The sequence below is a fragment of the Platalea leucorodia genome, assembly GCF_965183815.1.
Source record: "Platalea leucorodia genome assembly, chromosome: 5".
In the NCBI taxonomy this organism is placed as follows: domain Eukaryota; kingdom Metazoa; phylum Chordata; class Aves; order Pelecaniformes; family Threskiornithidae; genus Platalea; species Platalea leucorodia.
In genome coordinates, this window is record NC_138827.1 from 59,180,254 (window position 1) to 59,202,013 (window position 21,760).

The 21,760-nt window shown below is 51.2% G+C and overlaps 1 protein-coding gene across 8 annotated transcripts in view; it reads right to left on the reverse strand.

Annotated features, from left to right (window-relative positions):
- PCBP3 (poly(rC) binding protein 3) overlaps positions 1 to 21,760 on the reverse strand; it is a gene marked incomplete at both ends in the record, with an annotated part of 41,390 nt that overhangs the window by 4,083 nt on the left and 15,547 nt on the right. Inside the window, 11 exons of one of the 8 annotated variants that reach the window (XM_082311686.1) lie at positions 884 to 936; positions 3,876 to 3,935; positions 4,700 to 4,778; positions 8,985 to 9,026; positions 12,052 to 12,126; positions 14,876 to 15,004; positions 15,317 to 15,448; positions 15,861 to 15,977; positions 16,701 to 16,733; positions 17,727 to 17,750; positions 18,054 to 18,125. In XM_082311686.1, coding sequence (XP_082167812.1) covers positions 884 to 936; positions 3,876 to 3,935; positions 4,700 to 4,778; positions 8,985 to 9,026; positions 12,052 to 12,126; positions 14,876 to 15,004; positions 15,317 to 15,448; positions 15,861 to 15,977; positions 16,701 to 16,733; positions 17,727 to 17,750; positions 18,054 to 18,125 — 816 coding nt within the window. Of the gene's footprint in view, positions 1 to 883; positions 937 to 3,875; positions 3,936 to 4,699; positions 4,779 to 8,984; positions 9,027 to 11,982; positions 12,127 to 14,875; positions 15,005 to 15,316; positions 15,449 to 15,860; positions 15,978 to 16,700; positions 16,734 to 17,726; positions 17,751 to 18,053; positions 18,126 to 21,760 lie in introns of those variants that run through there. The other 7 variants (XM_082311688.1, XM_082311685.1, XM_082311684.1 and 4 more) reach the window with 7 other exon arrangements.

Sequence of the window (21,760 nt, forward strand, 5' to 3'; positions counted from 1 at the left end):
CCGAGGTGCCTGGCAGCCGCAGCCAGGCTCGCTGCCCTTCCCTTGCACTGCTGCGTGTTGGTGAACAGCAGGAAGAAGTCGCAACAGCTGCCAGACCCGATCCAGAAACTCCTGATGAGGATGGGCTGAAGGTGTTTGTAGGTGATGGAGACAGGGACAGAGACTGGAAATCATCCCTCCGCTTGCCCTGATCCTAATTTGAGTGCCCATTGGTTATCAACTCATGGAAACTGGTAGGCCAGTCCAGAAGCAAGTGAAACCCTTGGATCCAGGTGCCGGCTGTGTTAGGCTCTCCATCCCACCTCCTCCCACCTAAGCATCCCCAAGCAACCTTTCTCGCACCGCTCAGTGCCCAGCGTGACTCCAGCCTCCTCCCAGTGAACATCCCAGTCCAACATCCACTTTACCACGATGCCTCCATCTGTAAGACCCAAAAGCTGCCTGCCACTCGTACTAAGGTGAGACACACCGTCCTTCAGATGCTTGTGTGGCTCTTTGTGGCATCAGAAACACTATTTACTTACCTCTTCTTCACCACCACCCACAGTAACTATGCTTGAGCTAGATTAAGCAATTATAGTTTAATCAGGGCCAGCTTGGGAGCTCTCTCCCCTTCCCAGTGCTGTCAACTGGGCATGGTTCATGAGCACTGAGTTCACCTGGAAAGGGAAAAGGAGCATTAAGGAGGGTTGTACCTAGGAAAGCTACCAGTGGGGTAAAGTCCAATGGGTGATGTTATGCTGCAGGCTGATCTTCAACAGGCTGCACATGGCATGAGTGAACCTGATGAAGGAGCACCTCTAAACATATTTAACAAAGTCATATGCCTGCTGCTTATACACACACACACACACATGCCGAGGAAGCACTTGGATTTACTTACATCATTGGGAATGGTGAGTTCATGAGTACTGGCCGGGGGACTGGCATCCAAACCTGGGCATATGCAAGGGAAAATGGTTATAGCTTGCAGAGGCAGCATGGTGGAGCTCCGCTGCTTTCCCGCAACAGTCAACACTGCAAAGGCTGCGTCCTGCTCCGGGGCTGGGAGGGGAAGGGGATCACACACTCTGGTACAAGGAGGAGGAAGACAGTTGCTACCTGACTCTTCTGGAGCTGGGTCCCACCTTCCACTACATCCCTCGAGCTGGCCTTGCAGGTGCTGCCCCATGAGTCCCTTGCTTCCTACCCTCCATCCTCCCACTGGGAATGGCTTCAGAGGAGGGTGTGTGACAGCGCAAGGTTGCAGCATCGCTGGGGAGGGTCTGACAGAGGTGGGAAAAGCACCTTCCCTCCTCCACACAGCAGCAGACAACCTGCTGGCTGGGAAACCTAACCCTAGAGGCAGACAGCCTGCCAGCGGGAGGGTTGTCCACACACCCTCCAGCCCTCTCTGGACACAGCAGTGCAGAGCTGCTTGGTTACAACAGCAGCTTGGCGCCCCAAAACCAGTTTCCCCAGGGGATCCAGTGGTGCTAAGCACAGGGCAGCCTGCAAAGAACTGTGCAAGTGAAAGCCCCACAGACTTGCACGCTGAATTTAAGCCAGACTGCTAAGACATGCACGCTAGCTGGACCCGGGACTCATGGTCCCTCTTACTCTCAAGGTAAAGCATGGCAAACAGTACACAGCCAGCAGGCTACCCTCTGTGTGCAGCTCCAGAGGCAAGAGGACAGCATGTCACAATGCTCCTAGGCCACGCTGAAGCCTGCCTCTCCCACAAGTTTCCATATTAAATCACCTCAATGCTGAAGCAGGGATGTCCTATTGCAAATCTGCCAGACAGAAGCTGTCTACTGGCTAACAGGAGTTTGCAGTAACCTCAAAAAAACCCTTATCCATATGATATGAACTACCAAGGAAGGCTTTTAAGAGCAGTGTGTGCAGAGTAAGGGGGTGCAGAGAAAAGAAGCACAAGGAGACTGGAAGTGCTGGGCTACTACAACACAAGACAGCAGCAGCACTGAATTCCTAGTCACCCAGTCCAGCAGGGCCTTCTCACACTGCATGGCACTATGCTGCTGCCTTAACCATGCTGAGCAACTCCTCCAAACAATGGCCAAGTTTTGATGGTCTGCATTTCCATTGAGGCTCTCTGTAGCGTGGAAGAGGAGCTCCCATCCAGTTTTGCCAGCAACAGCTGCCCAGGTTTTAAAACCCAGCAGGTCTGACCTGATGTCGGTTTGGGTACCAGCACTGTCAAAGCAAGATTTCTAACATACTAAAATGAAGCCTTAGGTTGCAATCTCATTTGAGCATCACCCCTAGAAAGGAGAACATCAGGTATCCTTGATTTGCTCTTGCATGATTCCTGTGCTTTCCCACATACGCCTCCCTTACCGAGATGCAACGCCTGGGTACACCACCCAGGCACCTGCTTGCAGGAGGTCTCCCTACCACATTTTTCACTGAGGAGCACACAGAAACGCAAGGAATGGGGATGCAAATCCTCCACTCAGCAGCCCTACACCCTCCTTCACCCCTGCTGGGTGCAATAATGCCAAAGCCTGCACAAAACAGCTCCTGTCCAGGTTTTACACAGCCCACAGTTTTACAATGCTTAATGCTGACTTTATACACACTGCACTCGAAGAGACATTTTACCAGCCCCAGACCATCTTTCACACCAAGCCTCCTCGCAGTCTAGGGCAAGAGGTACTGCACCTAACGCAGACATGTCCCCCAGGGTGCAGATGTCCCCACCTCTCAGCCATGCGTTACAAGGCTCAGCTCAGTAGCAGCTTGAGTATGGCAGAAAATGTCTTCTGAAGATACCAGAGCACTGGGGATGGGCTCAGAGCAACACTGAGGCACCCAGGGGTCTTTGGAAATGCAGGCTGGGCTCTTCAGATTCATAGATAGGGCTCCCCACCCCAGGCTCAGATGCCACAGGTGCTGCTAAAAGCACTTGGGGCACGCGGTGCCATGGTACTGCATCACCCCCTGCATCATCATGGCCATCGAGGAATGGCCACATCCTTCTCCATTACCTGGAGATTGTTTACTTGGGCATACCAGACCCTCCTTCTCTGATATGCACATGCAGTCCCCACGGCTGTTATGCAGGGGGGCCAGGGCAGGATTAGTCCCATGGGTGATTGCAAAGGGCAAAGCAGTGCATGCAAAAAAGAAGGCTGTGGAGGTTGGTATCATGAATTTTTTTTTGCTTTAGTCTTGTGGGATCAATTTACTTGGGCTACATTTGCTTTCATAGTTAGGAGATGTCCCCAAACTCTTTTGAGGCATACATGTGATGCACCTCAGCTGGCCGCAGAGCATGCGTGTGCCCCAGGTACATCCAAAGGAGGTCTGGCTCACATCACCTATGAACCTCCAGGTCTTAGGATAACTCCTCTAAGCAATGGTAGGTTATAAAAGATAAGCATGCTCAGCACATATGAATGCATGTGAGGGACATTTGACATCAAAATTTCTCCAGGATTACAGACATGCTTTGGCTCCTCAGGGTCCTGCCCCACTAAAAATGCAGCTCACTCTGAATGGCTTAGAGATGGCTAAAATTGTGTCTTGTTTCCCTTGCCACAGGCATTTTTCTACTGTTCTGAGCAAAGGTTATACAAAATCAAATAAGAGAATAAGGGCAATGACTCTGACATCTTTCTGTTACATGGATGGCAGTTATATGCAAACATCAAAAACCTAGGCAATAAACTCCAGACATTTTTCATTTGACATGCTGTACAAAGGAGAATGGCAGGCACAGTGCTCCCCAGTCTCTCCCTGCCAACCAAGAAAACCTCCCATCTTCTCCACAAATATCACTATTTATCTAGGAGCACAACAATGGCACAGTCCTATTTAAGAAATGTATTTCAACAGAAGCCTGCTTATTTCCCTGTATCTTTGTATTTTACCTGATGATTGGCCCATCAGATTTTGAGCTTCTTCGGAGGAATGTAAGGGCAGCTTTTCTCCTGAAGAGCAAAGAAGAAACAGGTTTAATGCTTTTGCCTTCAAGGAGATAAGCAATGTCACTTCATCTAGGAAGCTCAAAATATGATGAACATACTGTCAGAAAAGGCATTTCCAACTGGCACTTTGACTACCGAGTAAACAAAGGTACTTTAAGTATCTCCATCCCCTGCGCTCTATCTGCTTCCCAGGTCACCATTAACTGCAACGCCAGCCTTGGGGACAAGGCTGCTGAGCCACGCCGGGGCTGGCTGTCCTCCCATCAACGCGGCTCCCTACAGCTGCAGCTCCTTCCCATCGTTTTCCCTAGCACACGGGTGCCATCCTGCCCGGCTCGGCACCACTCCCCACAGACACTGGGGCAGCATCCCCGGCTGGTGCTGAGCCGTTCGCCCTGGGAAAGTGGGGATGTCCCACTGGGGTCCGGATTTGTGCACAGCAGGGGATGCTACCTCCTCTGGGCAGGGAAGGATGGGAGACTGGCGCTCACCGCTTCTGCTGGGAAAGCCAGCAAAGCTGGTAGCAAGGTTAAGTGCGGCTCGCAGGAGCAGTCCAGGCGTGCACAGATAATGGCTGAGAGCTCACCCGTGATGACTGTAACTCCCAAACGTCCATCCTGTCTCCCTGTTAACCTTTCCCTGTGGACATTGCAACTTCTGTTTTGCTTGCCCTGCCTGTTTCCATTAAATAGCACGAGTTTAGACAGAGAGAGAAACTCTACAGGTAAGAAGAGAAGGATATCTAGAAAGGGCGTGTGGGTACGTACCAGGGAAAGCGGGGGTGGTCTGTCCAAGGGGAGTAAAGGGGGTTTGCTGCATAGCCAACTGGTGGAGCTTGGTCAACTGCTGAGGGGTAGGAGGGACATTAGAGCTAAGAAGGTTATTGTCATAGAGTACAACAAGTCACACCGAAAATCAAGAACAAAATTATAATGGAAGAAAAAAAAAAGAAAAGAAAAGAAAAAAAAAAAACAAACCAGGAAGCCATGGTGAGACATGGCAAAAACATTAGCAGAAGGACTTGGCCTGGGTAAAATGCAATAAAGCCCAAATCTTTTGCAGAAATGCTTGGTCAGGGTCTGAAGTACGATACCAGCACGAAGCCCATTCTTAGTTTCCGCCCCTCGTCAAACGGTTCAGCTCCTTCGCCGTGAGTGAGCGGCCGCCTCAGCGCACGGCCGGCTGCTGCAGCAGCGCCAGGGCTGTTCTCTACGGTGCTTCCAGCCGCTGCCTTCCCCTCCCAGGCTTCGCAACCTGCAACCAGAGGCTGCTGCTCGTTTCAGGGTAGCTTTAGAGCAGAGGAGCCATCTGAAAGGCACTGCCAGGCTGGTGGCCATCATGTGCCAGCAGCCAGAAGAACCTCTTTGTGCTGCTGAAGCCGCTCTTGTGCTGCGCCTCGGATGGGAAACGTCTCTGGGAGACGGACAAACTGCGGCTCTTAACGTCAGCTCGTTACGAGTTCAAGCTCCTTAGCAGTGCATGGAAATATGGGCTTCAGCCATGACCAGTAGGTATTTCAGATCCTTGTATCCCTTGTTGTGCCAGGTGGGTTTTCGTGCCCCGTCAGGAAGTGGTTGCATAGAGGACTTTGGAATACATTTTGTGCTCTGTTTTACTGCTCCATATTAAAAAAAAAAAAACAAACAACAAAACAAAAGAAAACAAAACAAACTGAGCTGAAGTCTAGCAGTGAGCAGGAGGGAGGGTCTTTATCTATTTCACAGGTGCTCAGAGGCCTGCCAGGATCACATCATCCCCCAAACACAAACCGTTGGTTGCACCCATCCCCTCCCTGGCGAGGGAGAGGCAGGAGTTACAATTTCCACGTTTGGGGGAAAACAATACTCAAAAACCTCCTTGCTCCTGCAGCATGGCTGGGGAGGGAGCGCGGGGAAGTCTGGCTGGCAGCAGTGAGGGGGAAGCACTGGAGAGAGCAGACCTGGGGGGCTGAGCGCACCGTGGGAGAGACTGGAGGGCAGCAGTGGGGAGGAGAAACATCTGCAAGTCCCCGGAGAGGTACCCGAGGGAGCCCTGCCCGGCAGAGGTGTGAGGACTTCCAGCCTCCGCCAACTCGGCGGAGAGGTCTCACCGCCCTGTGAGAAGAGGCGCCTGCGCACATCTCCCTGTGCAGCACTGAAAATAAGCCGAAGACAGCCTACAGAGCGTTCCTGACGAAACACAGTCAGCTATGGATAGGACTGGGCACGCCATTGCTCCTGCAGGTAGCAGGGACATCAGCATCCACTTCTTTTTAATTTAAGAACTTTCCTGTTTTCTACAGAAAAATTAAGCCCAGGCACACCCTGTTTGCGGAACTCCTCGTTACAACCGGTCCCACCGGCAGGACTCCAGATGAGACCTCATGCCTCTTTGCCGGCACTGCTGAAGAGCACCAGGGAGGCAGAGCCCCTCGGGCTCCAACCATGCGCCTTTCTAATGCTGATCTAGCAGATTTTTAAGACATAGTTTGGATAGTGGTATTTAGCAAACACCCATAATTACAGCAATGAAAAAAAGCCTGCAAGAGGAGAGGATGACCATGCCATCCTTTAACACACTTTATGTGTTAAAGTGAAAGGTGTTATGTGAACACTTGCAGTGCATGAAATACCTCCTCTCCCGTTTCCTGGAAAACACTGAACGCAAAAACCTGAGACCGTTTCTTCAAACTCTGGTTTTCCACGCAGACCAGAGGGGAATTCCTCCACTGGCGCTGCTGGGAGGGACAGGACAGGGCAGGACAGCAGCGCTGGGACCAACATACAGTCACGCCAAGCATCGCTAGGCACCCACAGTAATGCCTGGTTACATCTCATCGGCTGCCAGCCTGGTGCGTACCCAGAAGCGGTGCCCTGGTTGGGGAGCTTTCCTGTCCTTGACATTTATTTCACTCCCAAATGCCCCTGACTCCCAGCTGCCACCGCTGTCCTTCCATCTCCCACTGCAAATTTTGTGAAAGCAGGTAGTTACACACCACATCCTGAACGGCTTATGAGTGCCCGAGCAATGCTGAAGCCCTTCATAAGCCAGAACTCCTACTGACCTGGGTTTTTTCCCCAGGGGAGAACATCAAGACAGGAGCTTGCATTTTAGCTTTGGCATTCAAAATTCTGACCACTCTGCAGCCACGGGTCTGCAAAAGGCATCTGCTAAACACAGATACCTGTGAGAGTGAGGGCAATGCCCTAAAATCACATTCAAGATTGGTTTCTGCACTGAGCAGTGTTTTAAATGACCGATCCTTGTGAGAGAGCTACAAGAGTAAGGATGGAGCATGTGGCCCCCACACAAACAACCTTTTCCAGGTCTCAGCAAATCTGCTGGGAGTAGGGCAGAGTGCAGCCAGCAAATGTATTAAATGTATTTTATTCCTGTCAAACAGAGGAGTATAATAACAAGGACAACGCTCTAAGCTGTCGCCACCACTTGCAAAGGGAAACTGGGACAAAGAATATATTGATCTATGCTCTCTAAATATGCAGGTGTGTTTATTTATATTCCACTTAGGGAGCAAAAGTGAAGCGCACACAATTATGAATATTTCTGAGCAACCATCACAGCAGGCTGTTCAAAGTACACGCATACTGGTGTCACATGGAAAGCCAAAGCCTGGCCTCCACTAAATTGGGTGAAATCACTGCTCCTAAGATCAAAATCCAGTCTACAACACCTAATCATTCCCATGGGGAGCGTGCATTCATGGTATCGAACAGCCTTGCTCTGTTCTAAATTATGCAAAAAGTAATCCCATGATTTAATACCCAATGCACCCATCAGAAAGAGGAATACTGAGCCATGTCAAACTCTTCCTGTGTGTGGGATGGCTGGAGAGGGCTTTCCACCCAGACCACGCCGCTTACAATTAAGCCGTATCCCCAGAGCGGCACACTGTGCTCAGCTCCCACTACGGATCCGACTCACAGGCGTGCCAGCAAGAAGGGGCCTCTGCAATGGGACTCGCTGGGTATTTTATCCCCACTGAAATGCATTTAGAAAATCCCAGCTTTTTGCAAGAGCTCCCCAGCACGTCAGCCGTGACAACCCCAGAAGCTGAGCAGCTGTCTGCTGCCGGCAAGGAGCTGCTGGCATTGCAGTGCTTCACTGCTGCTTTTGATAGAGAAATCCTTTAAAATAGACTCATTTTCTATTTCTGTTGGTAGTTTCATGCACAGACATGCCAGCAGATGTTCCCTACACATCCCCCTGCAAACATGCTGTGGCTCCCTGACCCACCCAAGGCACGGGAGCCTGGCACGAGCAGGAGGATCTGAGCATCAGCAAAATCTATCTGTGCTGCAAGCCTTAGCGGCACCTGTCTCCACACCAAGGAGCGCGAGACGAAGCAGGGACCAGGGACTGTGCCCACGATGCCCCCCCCGGGGCAACAGAGAGCCAAACCCAGCGAGACAGCCGTCAAACCCAGCGTGACTGCTTCAGTCTGGGGTCCAGCTCCCGTGGGGAGGCACAGAGCCATCAGCAAGGTGAGACCCAGCAGTGTGGCGGGCAGCCTCTCCATCCCTCTGGGGGATGTAGGTGGCATTTTGCCCAGCCTCAGGGCCTGCTTCCGAGTCAGCCAGAGGAGGACCCCCATAAAGGCACATCCCCCTGCCCAAGCTTCAAGCAAGAAACCATGCACCGCTGGAGCTCTGGCTTCTCCCCACCCCACCAAGGCCCTTGGCTTATGAATAAGCCCTTGGCTTATGAATACTTAAGGATAAGGGGGGAAACAGAGGGGAAAGTCTTTTTTTTTTTTCCCTTTCTTTGTGCGTTTTGATCATTTTGAGGCACAAAATGCATAGAGTATGGTTTGTCTCAAAACAAAGGGATAGCACTGAACAATGCAAACAATTTAGCATCAGGCCAAGTCCTCAGAATTAATAAAGTTTAGTGCTAACAGGTTAAAAGGCTGTTCAAGGTATTACAGATACTACACACGGCCAGTTACTTTGAAAATATGCTATTAATATTATTGTCTAATATTAATATTATGTGAATTAACAGTAGCATGCAGGTGACATAAAAGGGTATAAGAAAAATTAGGGTAAAACTCACATCTGGGTGTGGAATAGCGTATTGTCCCTGAATTGTATAGGCCTGCAAAAGAAAAAAACAGACATTATTAGGGCTGGCAGGAGATGGCAGCAAAGCCCTTTGCCTCCGCAGGGACTGCCCTCCCCAGGCTTTGCTCCTTTCTGCCTGACATGGGGTAAATGTTGTGAATGCAGGGGCTAAAGAGGAGCTCAGCCCCCACCCTGCTCTGGCCAGGACCCCGTGCTGGTGAAATCGGGGTGTGGGATCTTGAATTTTGACTTAACCAGCTTAATTTTGAGGCTGGAGGGGATGAGGGAAGCACTTTCCGTGCAGTGAGCAGTTGCCCCACACACCCCCCTGGCTAGCCCAGGGAAAGAGCCCCCCTGTGCTGCATTAAATTTGCAGGGGCAGCAAGTCCTTGGGGCGGGATGGAGACGTACCCCTCTGATCAAAGCCAGAGCACGCTGAGCTACCTAGCTTGAAGGGCTTGGGCTCAGTTTGGCTTTTCCAAAAGGAAGGAAACAGCTCTTTAAAGGTGCCAGAAGTGCATGGAGTGGGAAGACTGGGCTTCGCTGTACAAAACGTATTCATCACACCAGAATTATCTGTGTAGCGGATGCACAGTAACATCACCACTGCCCTCTGCACCTAAACATGATCCTAGAAAGCAAGCCAGTGCAGTGAGTCTCTCCACATTTTCAGGTGCACAACTCTCAACATGCTTTACATCTACCCAGTATATTCCAGTGCCCTGCTGGGGGGAAAGGCATTGCCATGCAGAAAGCCAGCTGGTGCTGATGTCTCACCAAGTGTGGTGAGGGCTCAGGGACAGGCTGCCTGCACTGCAATGCCTTTCACCAGCAATAACTGACAAATCCATGCAAATGCCTGCTAGGCAAATTGTTTAGTGTTTTTCCCATTGTTTGTAGCAATTCCTTCTCTTTTGTAAATAACCTGACAATAAGCACTGCTGTGGGTAAAGAGCCAGACACTAGAGAGCCCAATATTTTGGACCTAACCAACTAGCAAAACGTGTCTCACTGGTTGACATATTATTCAGATGATTCTGAAAGAAATGGCAAAAGAGACGGATAACACTTTAAAAAGGGAGAGTAAAGATAGCCAAGAAAAAGAAAAAAAACACTCTGAACCTCCTGCAAATTCGCCACGTTGTTTGCAAACAGCAAAGCGCTTTGTGTGAGGAAACCCCAAAAATCCTGGAGGAGGAAGGAGGCAAAGCCCCGCACGCAGAAACAGCAGTCCCAGTGCCTGCTGACATCCCGGTGCAATGGGGACTGGTGTGCCCGTGAGGATGTGGCAGAGGTTGCTCTAAAAAGTTCACTCTTTCCTGGCAGTTTAATTTGGTCATTGTTTTTTGATTAGAACAATTGATTAGAAAAAAGTAATTAAAGGCAGGATGGTGTCTTGGACAGATGCAACCCAACTCTGACAGCACCCGCCTGTGTGACACCCAGCTTTCCTCAGAGGCTGACATTGCACATGGACAACACAGCTGAACGCTTTGGCAGCTGCCATTGGCCACTGTGTCCCTCAGCCTGCTGAGCTCCTGCAGGTTCAACCCACCCCAAAGCATCTTGCAGTACCACTGACTGTCACCTGCTGTCCTCTGCCCACCCGCCCCCTGCCGCCCCTTGGGCAGAGCCAAGGGGCTCACCAGTGCTCCCTCAGGGGCGGCAGGGAAGAGCTCTCATTTCAGAGACGCTTGCTTCTTCCCACGATGTCACTTCTGTGCAAGACACCAACTGTTCGCCAGCAGGAGAAACACTACCTCCATTTTACTCTCCCTTTTGAGAAGATAAGTTCACCAAGCAGCTGGACTCAAAGCTCTTTTCCAGGATGGCTTTCCAGACCAAATGACACACTCCTCCTGATGCTGGCAATGACTAAAAGATGCTAATTCAGCACGCTGCCTGAAATAACCTGTGCTTTGGGCTTTGCTCCCATCCTAAGTTTGTCCTTCTGCTATTTATTATGGTTGGGGAGAAACAAAATAACTCGTGTGGAGCTGCTCTGGATGGCATCAGCTGTAGCTTCTTTGGTGCTGGCTCTACGTGGCTGCTGGAGCTCCTGGGAAAGTACCTCTCCTGCTAGATACTGGTGCACTACGGCATGGTGGCATGTACAGGCAGGTCCTCGGTCACGAGGCGAGGTGGGTAGATGAGGTGGAAAAAGCAATGGTTCAAGTCCCCTCTTTAAAAGCAGCTGCCTGCTCAGCTGCTTGTTTCATAAATCACATGCTGTGAGAGCTGATTTTTGTTTGCAGAACAACCGCCAGCTCCCATGGCATGTGCGTGTGATGGTTATCCTGCAAAGAAAAAAATCTGCCATGGCTTCCCAAGGGTCGCTAGAAATACCACATCATGACTGCAAGGCTGCAGATTGAGAATTGTGCAATGTCACCAAAGGCAATGCAATGCAGGCTCTCCTGCAGGCAGAGCTGAGACCCAGGTTTGCAGCAGAGCTTATGGCATTTTGGGGGGAAGCAGCACCCCAAAACCAGCTGAGCACCAGTGATGGGGATGACCCTTTCATGGAGGCTGCCCTGAACAGAGGCTCAGCATGGTCCTGGAGTAGCTGGGATGAGCCCTTCCTATCTCAGATCAATTACAACTATGCAAAGTTATTTTTAATTGGACTAGAGATGCCAGAAAATAAACACTTGCAGCCACTGTGAGAGCATGGTCACAGCCTCTTCTTCAATGAGGCTTTTCTCATTTTTTCCTCCACACTGGTAACTCTTGGCAAATACTGAATTTGGGTCTAATGAAGCAAACTCCAGCCTTTTCTTGGTGCACGAGTGCCTGGCAGAGCTAACACCCTGTTTCCCTGGGCTGGCCTTTTCTTTATCCTCCAGCAGCCATCACAAGAGCTAAGCCATCTGCCCGGGTTTGCAAACTTCCAGCGGTTCTGCAAAGAGCTTTTAGTCCACCTGCTGTGGGACACAACGGATGGGATGACACCATGCAAGTCAGAAGGCAAGAAACCTGAGTGCACTAACGGGCAGCGGCTGGTGCTGCAGTAAAAGGCTGAGGTTGGCAGTGGAGGCTGCAAGCGGGTCGGCTCTTACCTGACCACCTGCAAAAATGACAGGGGTGGAGGCGGGCTTTGGGCGGTAGGGAATGGTGGCACCTTTTGGTGGGGACTAGGAAAAGGGACAAGGAGAGGGAGAGAGAACATTAGAACAGCTTTCCTGAAACGGCGGCAAAAAGAGCGTTAGAAAGCACCCGACGGAGCACGGCCCCCGGGGCCACCACCAGCAACACCCGCACCAGACAAACCGCGTTTCTGGACAGGAGGACACAGGGGAAATCAGTGTTTAATGGACCATGAGGACAACCTGGGGTACAGGAGATCCCCTGCCAAAGCACAGGACCCTAAATCGCTTCCCGGACCTCTGCTGCCTCCGTTGCCTTTGCTCTGCTCTCTGCAAACTGCATCACCTGGTCTAGACTTGAGCCTGACACTGGAACACAGCACCCTCCTCAAAACACCCCAAGGAGACCCTCAAGGTGCAGCAAGATGGGGAAGTACACCCACGGACCAGGCTTTTCATTCCTGGCTGCCAGGAGCCTCCTCATGCAGTGTGGCTTTCTTTGCAGCCTGAGAGCTCTTGCACGTCAACAGCCCTCCCCGGAGTTGTACCAGCCCTGCTGAGCACAAGGAGCTGCGGCATGGCATCATGAGCACTGGCATCAGAAGGAGTGAGCAGCCCATCTGAGCGACCTGGCATGATGCTCAAGCTCTTTGACCGCTCTCATCTTCCTCACCACCAGAACAAGGTCACCTATAGGACTTGATATGGTCTATCACCATCCAAGCTGGGACGTGGATGTGGTCAAGAACTCCCATGCCCTTGTGGGACAAGTGGCAGTGATCACTTTGGCCAGCATGCTGAGCTCTGGAGGAGCCAGATGCTGGAAACCCCTCTCAGATGGCAACACCAGCGTTTCCAGAAATCTTATCCTAGAGCTGCATGGTGGTAGCAGTCCATGTGAGCAGCCAGACAGACGCCAGCATCAGAGGCACCGACCCGTATGCACTCCCAGTCATCCTCCTGTGGCAGTGTGACCTGGGGCAGCCTTGCTCCACCTGGCCAAGACATCTTGCTCCTCCCTGCTGTGGCCTGACTGGTACCTGGGTAGGGCCAAGCAGAAGCTGTAGTGATGCACATCAAGCTGTAGTGATGCATCCCACTGTGCGGTGCATGGGATCTTCTTACCCAAGTTATCTCTGTTGGTTTTCTCTTGAACATAACTTACAGGCCATAGAAGAGATTTTTGAGGTTTCTAGAGATCAGGAGAGATTTCAGATAAAAGCTTCCTGGTTCTACCCAAAGTGAAATGACCCAGTTACTGCTATGTAAAGTTAAGCAATATAAATTACGCTATCTCATGGAAAATTCTTCATTTTTTTCTGTACTTTCTTTGAGATGTCCACTTGTAGCCAAGTGGCACATCCAAATCTTCCTGCTAACACAGGTCTGCAGGAAAGCTGTATGACCAAAGCACAGCCTCTATAATCACAAACTTGCTTTTTCTTTTATTGCATTATAAATCTTGGAGGGGATGAGTGAGGATTTCTGCAGTAAGATAATTTAAGACTGAAAGGTTATAAGGAGCATCTCTACGAACTGTTAAAGTCAGGGGACTTCCCAATTTCAGACTGCAAGAAAACTCATGGGTTTTTCTCTTTCCTGTTGCTGAGTCGTGCAGAGGAGCAGCAACCCTTGCTTTGGTCGATGAGAACAGCAGCTACCAAAGACTTTATAGCACACCTGCAAGCATCACCTGGGGCCCATCTCTGCCACAGTCCAGAGCATAACCTGGAGTCCCCATGCAGCTAAAATCGCTCTCCTCTGGCAGCAGAGTGTACCTGCCTGAGCATCACTATGAGCAGCACTGGGTAATGTGGCTCGTGGAAATTCCTCCTTAGCCATGCTGCTGCCAGACTGAAGTTGCTTACGTTTTGTTTTGCTTCACCTCCACTAAGCCTTGGCATCCTCATCTGAAGCTCTTGCAGGGGCAAATGCACTCCTCCCTGCCATGAAAGAGCAGTGGTGTGCGGGCTGTGCAGCAAGGCAGAGGGGCCTGATGTGGGTCTGTGCGGGTCCACCTCTGGGAGGCACCAGGAGCGGAGGGTGTCACGTTACCGTGTCCCAGGGGGTTTCCTCCCGGAGCTTCTCCCATCTGAGATGGCAGGTGCGGATGTGGGGTATGTGGCTGTGGTTATCCCTGGCAATAAGCCATTGTTACAGCAGCATCTCTCTATGGCAGAGATCTTCAAGCTCTGCTCATTAGCATGTCTCCCAGAAAACAGCACCCTGGACACATGTCCATGCACCCTATGGGGCCTGCTCTCCACCAGCCTTCCTCACTACCTTTCCCGCTGTGCCTCGCTGGAGCCCGGGTTTGCACTCCCAGCCCTGGGTCCCCCAGCACAGGGGATGCACCGGCCTCCTCCTCCCATCCATGGTCCTCACGGGGCACTGTAACCCTGTGCAGAGGGGGCCAGGTGCTTGGTGAAGTGGCTGCAGCCCCCGTCCCCTTCCCACGGCACCCTTGGCACTGCTGGGACGCCAGGCTATGGCTGTCCCAGCCCACCTGACCTCCTCCGGCACCCCTCTCTCCTGAAGCCACCCTGTGCTACGATACAAACCGTCTCCTTTGGGGCACCTGACCAGGCAGGTTTCCAGTGTGGGAATCTAGAAACAATGAATGAAGATGGTGGGCAAAACACACCGGGTGGGTTTCAAACAGAGGTACCAGGAAATGAGTGGTCCGACAACGTGTGGTGAAGGGTATGAGAGACACATTCCACAGCTCCCAGCATTGTTGTGGTGCCAGCTGGGGTTTTTTTCCTATGTACTTTACCCCCTTTGTTACAGACTGTACCTCCAGCATCACCACACAGATCTGTTTGACACACTGGATAATTGCGTCGGGTGTCCCCGAGATTGTCACCGCCCGCTCCGTGGAGTTGGGGAGCATGTCCCCCGCCACTTGAACCTGAGCACCTGTTGACTGAAGACAGAAAGAGAGGGGAGGAGAAATCCCACAGGTGAATGCCTTTCCTTGCAGCCAGCTCCAGCTCTGATGCCACACGCTTCCCGAGAGCTGCACTGCCCCGCGCGAGCTCAGATGCGGCAACCTGCCTGCGTCCGCAGGAGCATGCCGGCAAGGTCCCATGGGATGCTGCTTGTCAGCAGGACCATCCTGGGAAGCAACGTGATGCATGATGCTTGCAACATAAGGATCCCCCTTTCCAAGGCAGCTCCCGCTCCTCCTTGGTTGGAGCTGAGATTACATGCAATAACAAAACCAGGTCTGCCTTACCTCCCTGATTTCCTTGATCTTGGAGCCTCCTTTGCCGATCAGCGAGCCGCACTGACTAGCTGGCACGACCAGTCTCAGCGTCACTGGAGGTTTGCTGGTAGCAGTGCTGTTGCTCATTGAATTGGTTATGTCCTTGGGAAGGAAGAATGCAATGCATCACACCTTGGTACCCAACCAGACGCCTGCCATCCAGGCCAACCCAAATGCCCTGGGCCAGAGAAGAGGGGTCATGTCCCCCAGACCCTGGCTGGTCTGCAGCTGCAGACTGGTCGTGCCAGTTAATTAACTGCGAGACCTCTGGGACACTTCACTGAAGCTCAGTTGTTGCCTAGTTAGAGATGTCTGGAAGGTTTTGTGCTGAGGTTGTGTACCAGTTAGGCAAGTCCAACCAGGCATGCAAGGGTTGGAGGTACCCAGGCCCATCTGCACTGCTGGCCCTGGCAGTGGGCATGCCGGAGCTCTGCTTGGCCGGTAGGCCACCCAAGGGTCTGGATGCAGACCGTTTTACTCTGCCCTCCTGGGGCAAAGGGCTTACATTGCTTACCTCCTCAAATTTGTAGGCAATCATGGCGAAAGCCTTGAAGATGGCATCAGTGGGGCCGGTGATGGTCACAATTCGCTCAGGGCAGTTCCCCTCTGAGATGTTGATCCTTGCCCCGCTCTGGAAAGAGAAGGGCAGCCCTGGAATAACGACAGCCAAGCAACCAGCGGGGATGTGCCAGAGGTGCAGCCCTTCCTCCAGGTTGGATCCTGTCCCAGCCTGGGAAGGTTCAGCACCCAACAGCACAAGCTCAGAGAGTCCCAGGTGACCGGCAAGTACATCGCTCACTTGGTCCCTGGTCATCACCTCTGCCAGCCTCTCGACATCCCATCTAACCTTAAAAACTCCCACTCCTTCCCTCCTTGGTGCTTCCAGCAGTGTCTTACCCCAACCATCTGAAAGGGTCTCCAAGCAACCACTTTGGGTCTTTTTACTGCAGTGCAAACCCATGCGATCAAGGCAAGACCAGCTCACGGGGTCATGCTTGTAAAAAGAAGTGTTGCTTACTGAGCTGGTAACTTCTTGGTAGCTGCAGGCACAAAGACCTTGGGCAAACTCAAGCATCTTATGAGTGACTTCATTTCACTGTTTCATTAAGAGCAAATTCTTGGCTCTGGAAAATTCCCATTAAATGTTATAGGAGTTTGTTTGAGTATGGAGCGAGCAAACTGGGCCCAAGAGCTCTTGGCACAGCCAGCTTGTGTGTCTTGACCCTGGGGGTTACTGCACATACTGCACAGGGCAATGTGCAGCTCTGGCTGCTGCTGCTGGGCAGGAGAGTCTGACGCCCCTTCCCGCTCCTCTCCCCTCCTCCAAATCCTTCTACAGAGCAGGGTTGCTCACCTCCTCACGCATCTTCTTCACAGTCTCTCCTTTCTGAAAAAGGAAGCAGAAACACAGGCTGTTATTAAAAACTCAAGACTTTCACTTCAAAACAACCCTTCTGAACATGCATCTCTCTAATATGTGGCAACACGTAGCCAAACATTTGGGCAGCTCTGTGATGCCTGGCCCTCCGTCCCCACATGATGGGCAGGCTGAAGAGCTGAGGGTGTAAGCCATTGCATCCCTGCTCCCCGCATCTGTAAGACATGACAGACAAACAAGCTACACAACTGCAGCTTCCACATCCATTTCTATGTTTCCCATTAGGAGGAAAACTGCATGGAAAAAGCTCAGAAACTGATCAGATGTTGAGAAAAGCTGGCACTTCAGAGTGATTTCGAAGGGCAGTTACCTAGTATCTACAGAGACATCTAATATCTTTATATTCAGATGTAAAGCAGGTACAACTGTGAATATTTCCAGGGCTGGACAGGGTGATGGAAAAATAAGGTGCAAGCATATATGAGAAGGTGTTCATGCTACAAATCTCCGCTACCACAAACCTGCCTTTTAAAAACACCAAAAACCCAATCCTGTATAGCCAGGAATTTCCAAACCACCACGGCAAGCACCAGGGAGCAGAGCACCTCATGAAGCTTTTCTGCACAAGCTAAATGATGTCCTGTGGCCTCAGAGACAAGTGCTGTAGAATTTAAATGGGTCTGCATGACAGTTCTTAATCTCTCTTAATGAATCTATTTGATTAAAAAGTCAGGGCAACATGATCATAAACACCTATTCATCACCGCAGTGGAGCAGCTGGAAATGGTACTAGATAAGTTTGGTGGTTGGGGTTTTTTTAGGGGAATAGTCTTTAATCACTCTGTGGGTCTCTCATAATTTGTCTCACAAATGCAGCAACAAGCTCATGCACACCAAACATTTAAGGACATCACAGGGAAGAGGTGACTGGCATCTACCACACCATAGGCAGCAAATCGTGCAGGCAATAGCATTAAATACACATTCAAAAGACATCCTTACCTTTCCAATGATGCTTCCAACTTCCTACAAAAAAAAGCCAAACACAAAGGAATCGACATTACAAAATATGAAGACAATCCAGCCCAACCCCATAATGAAGGAAAGACCTGGTGCACACTGCCTCCGGCAGAAGGGCAAGGCGGGGGGCAGGCATAAGAGGGGCCAGGAACACCGTGCCACCATGCCACCCTCCCCATCAGCAGAAGGACACCTACTCCCTGCAGCCCGGGGCTGTGGAGGCAGTGTGTGGGGCTGGCCGGACCCAGGCACAGCCAGAGTGGAGGCAGAAGTAGCTGCGAGGAATCCCCTTTGCAGGGAGCCCCTTACCTTGCCATGCATCAGCAGCCGGATGGTGAGGGTGACGTTCAGGCCACCTTCAGAGACTTTTGACTCCATTTCCTACCGAGGGACGGGAGACGTGTGTTAGCTGGGAGGGCAGCCCCGGCGCAGAAGGAGACAGCACAACGGCCTTATCACCTGGGGACAGAAAGGGGGAAAGGTTTTCTCTCAAAACAGGCAAGTTCCTTGACATGGGATGGACCCTGCAGAGCAGCCAGGGCATGAGAAAGCCACAGCTGGAGAAACTGCGGGGAGATGTCATGGGCTGAGCACTTCATGGGTGCAGATGGCGCTGCAGGGACCATGTTGGGTGCGAGCCTGGGAACAGCCCGAAGCTCTGCCATGGCTTTGCCACCAGCTTTATGCAAAAGCTGTCATGGGATCAAAGACTCAATTGTCCAAGGTGGCACAGCTAGATGGCTAGCCCACACCTGCATGAGCCAAAAAGTAGCCATGTCCAGCTGAACGTGTGGATGCGGGAGCAGGGAGTTGGCAGAGCAGCCTGGCCAAAGACCGATGGTTGAATTGGGACTTTAAAAGACCCAGGGCACCTATCTAGCAAACCAAAATTCACCATTTCAAGTGTGAAAGGGTACTCAGAAAATCAAAAGTCATTTTTTCAGTAACTAGGATATCTGTCTGACCCCAGGAGCACAGAGCGGGAAGAATGGAGCTGGTGTCCCGACTGCTACACATCTGCGTTTTTCGTCCCGACCTGTGAACACCCTAGCTGGGCACTGTGTCTCAGGACCACGCCATTTCCAGCCATTCATGCTTTGCACGTATCTAATGAAACCTCTGCGAGTTTTCCTGGTGCTGTTGTGTTCCTTTCCCTTCCTATTCTCTCTCTTTCCTCCTCTGCCCTCTAGAGGCAAAAATGCCACTGATATTTTGAAGGCGGGGGGGGGGATCACAGAACGGCAACAAATTCTTTCCTGAAACCTCTTTAGTAGCATCTCTGCGTGAGGACCAGGCATGTGAAATGTCTCTGCAGCCTACTGCATGGGGAGACCAGTCCTGTCTCAGAGGGAGGTGCCAGCATCCTTCTACATGCAATGCGGAGAGACTTGCAGCAATTCTCCCCCATGTTATTTAATCCCTCAGTATATATCAGATGGGAGATTCTTCATCCTGGTCACGAGCATCCGGCATTTTCCTTTGCTCAGATGGGGACTTATGTGACCAAGAAATGGGAGGTAAACCAGTTCTTAAGTATTATTTTAATGCAAAGAGGCAGTTGGGATGAATAAACAGGCAGAAATGTACAAATCATGGCTGGGAGATAGGTTTGATGTAAAACCTCCTCTTCCAAGAGGTTCTTATGAAACCCAAAATGGATAAAACCTACATGGTTAGCAGGGAGATGGTGTTCCCACTGAGCTAACAGGACACAGGCTCATTGGGAATGAGGTTGCTTATAACCTACTAGCAAATGCTGAGCTTGAGGCCGCTGGATGTTACAAATGAAAAAAAGTAAAATCCTCACAAGAAGGATAAGAAATGGAATGCGTTGAAGATGTCAAGCCAAAAGGCACTGTTAAGGGTGAGGAGGAGGAGAATATTTCAGAGGAAGAAGGTGATGATGTTGGGGACCAGAGCAATGAGAGTGGCCTGACACACAATAGCACAACGCGCAAGATCAGGAACTTTCTCTTTCAAGAATGAGCCTACTGCAGCCAAATAATAAAGGAAAATAAATAACTGGTTGTGTTGGTTAACGCAGTGCATGGAAAGCAACGCTGAAAAGGATGAACGTGCTGATTTGTGGAGGTCAGCGTTGCTGGTGCTTCTTGTGTGCCAGGAGATAAAGTGCCTGCATGGAAGAGGTGCCCCCATCACACAGGGGCACAGCCATCCCCAGGGATGTCCTGTCCCAGGAGCAATCTAGCCCTGCCACAGGGAAAGAAACAAAGCCATGACACCACTGCAGCCACCCATGAGGCTGGCACATGCCCGTATAGAGGCACAGCTCCCTTTCCCGGCTGCTGAGCATCCTCTGACAGCAGAGCTAGAGGAGAGTAGAGGCTGTTCACAGCTGATGGTCAAGGCATATGCTCAGGCAGTGGCTTTCATGACTTGCAGAGGCAGTACTCACAAAGCCATCCCACTCTGTACACCACTCCGAGGGCTTTCTTTTGTAAACTGCCCAACCGTGGGCAGCTACAGCCCAGGTGCCAGCCCCACGGCTGGGAGCTGGCAGGTGAGGTTGGGACCCTGGAGCAGTCTGGGCTTTGCCACCAGGGCGATGGACCCCAAAGCCCAGCTGGGTAGCTGAGGTGCTCTAAACCTGGGCACGTCCTTGTGGCAGTGGGAGAGCTGGCAGTCCCAGTAAGGTGGGTCACAACTTGCCCACTAAGGACTGGCCAAATTCTCCGTTTTGCTTTCACCAAATGTCCTACAGTGGCAGTGCTTAGTGCAGGGGTGTCTGCCATCCCCTGCTCCACATCCCTTACAGGAGGAACCCTGCATCAGGCCATTATGTAAATGTTTCCAATTGATTGAAAAAGTGGGTCATGTGTTAGCCAAATGCTCCTGGCTTTAAGATTTATCAGCATTATTAAATTAAACACGCTTCATGCTCCAGTGAGCGGGAAAGCTACATTGGCCTTTTCTTAATCATACTAGTGAAAGGTAAGTCTTTTATATGGGAGTTCATAAACTCAATGGAAATAATGGGAACAATAGAGCTGAGGCATTTACCCTGGGCGTGTGCCTCCCTCCACAGCTCTCATTCTTCATGGACAAAGGGCTGGGAAAAATTATCCCCCAAATGCCATTTTGAGCATTTCCAAGCACTCCCTGCCTAGAGAGAGACCCATCTTGGACCCTTCCTCTTTACCGTCGCATTCTGCCTAGTTCACAGTAGCTTTGAAATGGCTTCTTTGTCCATCTACTTGAAAGCCCTGAGGACACTATTACATCCAGTCCAATGGACAGAGCAGATCCAGAGCCCAACTCCAACCCAGTGCAAAGCAGGTGCAGCCCCGCAGAGGTCAGAGACGCAGCATTAGGAGACAGAAGTGTTGAGTTTGGCCCCGAAATGGAAGCTGCACAGCGAGCCAGGCAAGGCTCTGCCGACTATCATGCCTGGGCAACCGCAGGTGGAGGCCCGGAGCAGCATCCTGCCACACGCGGCCATCGCGGGGAGCAGCCAAACGTCTTTGCACCGCAGTGAGGGGAGCTCTGCAGGGTGGGGAGCACGGTGCCTGGTGCTGAGCTGCCCCAAAACAGCTGAGTAACGTCTTTCCAAAGGATGATTCTGTTGCAGAGTAAATAGATCTTTAAAACGCAGCTGCCTTTTGGGAGAGTGCTTGGAGGAGGCATCGTCATTACTCAGAGCAATTCAGTTCTTCCCTCTCCCTTGGTTTTGAGATTAAATGTATTAAATTCTGGGAAATTTCCTTAATCTATCAGGAATTCCCTGTGTCTGAAAAAGCAGGTCAGGCACCAGTGACCATGGATAAGGAGAAGAGGAAAGAAAATGGAAACCCAGAATAGCAGAAAGACTCCCGTTCCCCACACACGAACATACACACTGCAATTTTCCTCCTTTCCAGTTTTTTGGAGGTTGGAGCAACTGCCTAAGCTGGTGCTCTTACCTTCATGCTTGCTGATACCTCAACAAACACTGACACTCTCCTAAAATTTGAGCAAAATCTTCTAATTAGGGGAATTCTCAACACCATGTATTAAAC